The 4,175-nt window shown below is 32.2% G+C and overlaps 1 protein-coding gene and 1 long non-coding RNA gene across 2 annotated transcripts; both read right to left on the bottom strand.

Annotated features, from left to right (window-relative positions):
• Positions 1-1,825: 1,825 nt before the first annotated feature.
• On the bottom strand, positions 1,826-2,396 carry LOC147504893 (uncharacterized). The gene is made up of 2 exons (XR_015220483.1): positions 2,292-2,396; positions 1,826-2,020 (listed from the first exon to the last, which is right to left on the bottom strand). It is a non-coding gene; the product is annotated as an uncharacterized LOC147504893 (long non-coding RNA).
• Positions 2,397-2,458: 62 nt separating this feature from the next.
• On the bottom strand, positions 2,459-3,740 carry LOC147504892 (uncharacterized). The gene is made up of 6 exons (XM_086605397.1): positions 3,579-3,740; positions 3,276-3,484; positions 3,025-3,186; positions 2,827-2,931; positions 2,681-2,744; positions 2,459-2,599 (listed from the first exon to the last, which is right to left on the bottom strand). Exons 1-6 carry the CDS (start codon positions 3,738-3,740, stop codon positions 2,459-2,461), a joined length of 843 nt encoding a protein of 280 aa, XP_086461523.1.
• Positions 3,741-4,175: the final 435 nt, after the last annotated feature.

Genomic DNA, 4,175 nt, shown 5'->3' with positions numbered 1-4,175 from the left:
CAGAAATGTGCCACTTTAGCGAGATAAAGGAGCAATGGTTGGTTGCTAAGGAGTTCTGTGATTAAAGGCCAAGATTCAAGAAGACAAAGCCTTTCTAAAGCCCGGTCAAAGGCTGAAAAGTCAAAGTCAACGCGGGCAGAAACATCACACAAGTCAGCAGAACTTCCGAAGACCATATCTTTGGACTCAGACCTCGGAATTGGGCCTACCTTATGTCAAAACGACTGGCTCGGAAAGAACTTTCCAATGGTCTAAGCCTTGACCCAATCAGAGGAGCAGAAGTGGATGAAAAGTCTGTGGAAGCCAACTGCAGTTGAAGAGGCCTTTTTGGACTGAAAGAATTGGGTTTTGGGCCTGATTCTCTGGCCCAAAACATGGCTCCAAGCCCATGCACGATTTTTGGATCTGAAAGTATAAAAACAAGAGCTTGACTCTTTGTTAATGGTAGATAGTTAGACCTAGATTAGAATTAAATTAGTTAGCCTCCATTAATGAGTTTTAGAACTTAGTTTTAGAATTTCATTTCTTGTTTTAGATTAATTTCTTGAATCATTGAATATCATTCATTAAATAAATAAAATAGTTATTATTCTTGTCATTTCAATTTTTGTTATTTCAATCTATTAGATCTAGGTTTAATTATTGTTGGTTACCATTTCTTAGTTGTTAATTAGATTTTAATTATTGTTTAATTTACATTAGTAAATTTTGAATCTTGATATTATGTTTAGTTTAGATTCATATGGAAATGATTGCGGAATGATTCTCGGCTAAACCTCCATTAGAGGTGGTTGAGAAGCCTTGATGAAAGCTTAGTTGTATAAGTGTAGAATCGGTGTAGAGTCTATTCCATTCTAGAAGGTCGTGTTTCGCCATGGGAATGGGTGGACGACCTCACATGCTAGTTATAATTGGTAGAAATGCCATGTTAATTAGGGATTAGAACGAGCAATTCTTACCGTAAGAACGTAAGAATTGGATTACAACAGTCTATGCTAGGTGATTAAGTTGGATTCGAGGTGGAATCAATTCCCCTCTAATTCTTTATCTAGATTCACAATCAGTATTCCGTAGCATTTCGTTATTCATAAATGGTTAATTTAATTCACCTCGTAGAATAGAATTCCCCTTGTAAACCTCTCATTAGACTTAAGACCGATTAGTTAACTAGAAAACTTCACATGCTAGAGAACTAGGAGTGGAACGAATTTGTTACTCCACTCTATTTCGATAGAATTGAGAGTAGAAAACTTGATAAATATAGACTCGTAATAAGTTTTAGTTTACTTACGTTTTGAGTTTCATCGTTCATTTCGTAGGTAAACTATTATTTTTATGTTTATCAACATCTTACAAGGTCCTCCCATTATGACATATATTAGTCTTTAAAACGTCATAGTAGATAAATTTTATTATGACACCTCATATGTAACCGTCATTAATTATAGTTAGAACCGTCAAGAAATTAACAATATTTTCTAACAGTTCACATTAGAACCATCATAAAATGCCAATTAACTACTGTGGAACCGTCATGAAATGCCCATTGACTACTGTCGAACCTTCATGAAATGCCTATTAACTACTATAGAACCGTCATTTTATGGAAGAAAAATACGTCAACAAATAGTCACGATGACAATTCTTCTACAACCGTCATCTGTTTATTTTTATTTTTTTAAAAATTTATATTATATATATTATTATATTTTTTTCAATAAAAAAATATTGCATAATAACCTGTAATTCAATTCCTAACTTGTAAATTTATTTCACCAATAAAACAACTATAAAATTCTCAAAAATAAAATTAGAACATCCGCAGTAACTTCAACCTATATATTTTCAAACCATTCGAAAATACTTATTCCTTACATCAATTTATCATTTATCCAACAACACTGAAAAATGCTAGATACATTTATTTGATAGCACATTCAACCAAACTAAAAATCATTCTAATCAACTCCATCATCAACAAATTAAGTATTATCCATCGATCGATCGAACGTTGTCAAACCTAAGAAACAAATAAAGTAAAGAAACATTATTAGTAAATTTGCTACCAAAAGCTCAAGCCACTGACCAAAAGCAGACTGTTTTATATAGGCATGAGGATAACAATGCGATGGGACCTAGTTCTCACAACGGAAGAAAAAATAAATGAAAATACCTACAATGCAAATGGGCTATGGTTCAAGATATACACTACTACATTTAAAGTCATCCCATATCTCAGAACAGCAAACAAAATAAAAACAAAATACTATTATCACAATACATACACATACCTTTGGCTTGGTGAGATAAATCGTTCGATAAAGTCAATAAACTCCATACGAATTTCAATAAGCTCAGTAGTGGTATAGGTGATAATGTTGGCTAGCTCCATTAGCTATACGAGTATGTCAAGTCAACAAAGAATTTAGTATATATGATATACGTTTACAAGAAAGAATTACATAGATATTTTAGAATATATTAACAAGAAAGACTTGCTAACCTTTATCTTAATTGATTGACTAGGATCCATCATAAAATGTCTCATGAACCACAATACATAATATCCACACTTGTATCCTCCTGGTTGAATTGGGCACTACACGAAAACATAAACAAATTGTCAAAACACATTCAATACACTAAGTAAATCTTTCACATTCAAGTACTGTATATTTACCTTGACATAGTCCCACTTTGGTTCCACTCTTTTTCCTTCACTTAATGCTAATGTTTTCATCCCACTAAAAAAACAAACTTTACAATTAAGTTACAAGTTGTTTGTATATATGACATACAAAATAAAAATAAGATTCATCAACTCACGTGTTCACCATGCATCTTAGCTTTATATCAGGGACACCTCCAGTTGAATTAAGAAAATATACTTTTTTTGGACTTACGTCAATAATTACCAAAACCCAATGAATCCTATACAACCATATATAGGAGTTAAGAAAGTACAAAAAATTAAAAATAAAATGAGAATGCATATATGTTAAAGAACATGATCGACAAGCATACCCCGAATTGTACGGAAGAAAAATAACTTGGTCTCCTTGTCTTGCCATTAATCTATTTGAGACTAGACGATTCATCTCTTTTTTGTCTGCATATAAGTTGAAATCGCCAGGATAACAGAATCCAAACCTCTGTCGAGAACTTTCGTATTTCTTATACATATATCTAAAAGAAAAGCATACTACCATTAGTACGACATGTACGCATAAATTAAACAACTCATTTCTTAAAAAAAAATCCAAGATTCCACTCACCTGATATATACTACAATGCAATTGGCATTCAACATTTGCTTATGACAAATATCTATTATTTCATCTTTTGCAATATAAAACTGCAGTTCACGCTCAAAAATCCTTGTGTCCATTTCACTTATAAGATTTCCCTTCATTATATTGCCCACAAAAACCGCAAATTCTTCAAATATAATTTCGTCATGCTCATCACATTCAACCTCCTTTTTCTATAAAATAAATAAATAAACAATGAATAATAAATACAAATAGGTGCTAATTTATATAAATATTTGTAGAAAAATATAATAGAATACGTTTTACCTTATTATCAAGTATGACAAAGTCACAAGGCCATGCCACGTGGTACCCGGTTGCACCTCCTACCCTGGTAATGTCATCATCAAGAATTGGTCTTGGTAGAAGGGCAATCACTGAAATTGCACGTATTATTTGTACACGCATAGCCTTCACCCATTCTATCATTATATATCTTGTCATCCGGTCAAAACCCCTAAATTATATAAGTATCAGCAACAACATTGCTTTTGGACCCCAAAGCAAGTTTACACTTTAAAACAACCACAAACATTAAAATAATTTTAAATTTAAAATTCTAGTGAGTACCATGATTTATGATTTTAGAAATTAGAGATTTTACCTTCTCATTTCCTGATTTAGGTTTAGAGATTGGCATAACACTTTTGGCTTTATTAGCACCGTTATCATTGCCTTTTGATTCGGCTTTAGCACCGTTATCATTGTCTTTTGATCCCACATCCTAACAAACATTATAAGGACAATTTCAATAGATATTTGTAAACTATAACTATCACTTTTAGTTAATATCAAAATGACAAGTACTTGCTTGTTTCCTAACATAGGTTTTGAGATAGCCAAATTGTCAAATACCACAAAGTC

This window comes from Coptis chinensis, chromosome 4 (assembly GCF_015680905.1).
Source record: "Coptis chinensis isolate HL-2020 chromosome 4, ASM1568090v1, whole genome shotgun sequence".
Taxonomy (NCBI): domain Eukaryota; kingdom Viridiplantae; phylum Streptophyta; class Magnoliopsida; order Ranunculales; family Ranunculaceae; genus Coptis; species Coptis chinensis.
Note: the sequence above shows the minus strand (reverse complement) of the source record. Positions and strands in the feature narration are given on the sequence as shown.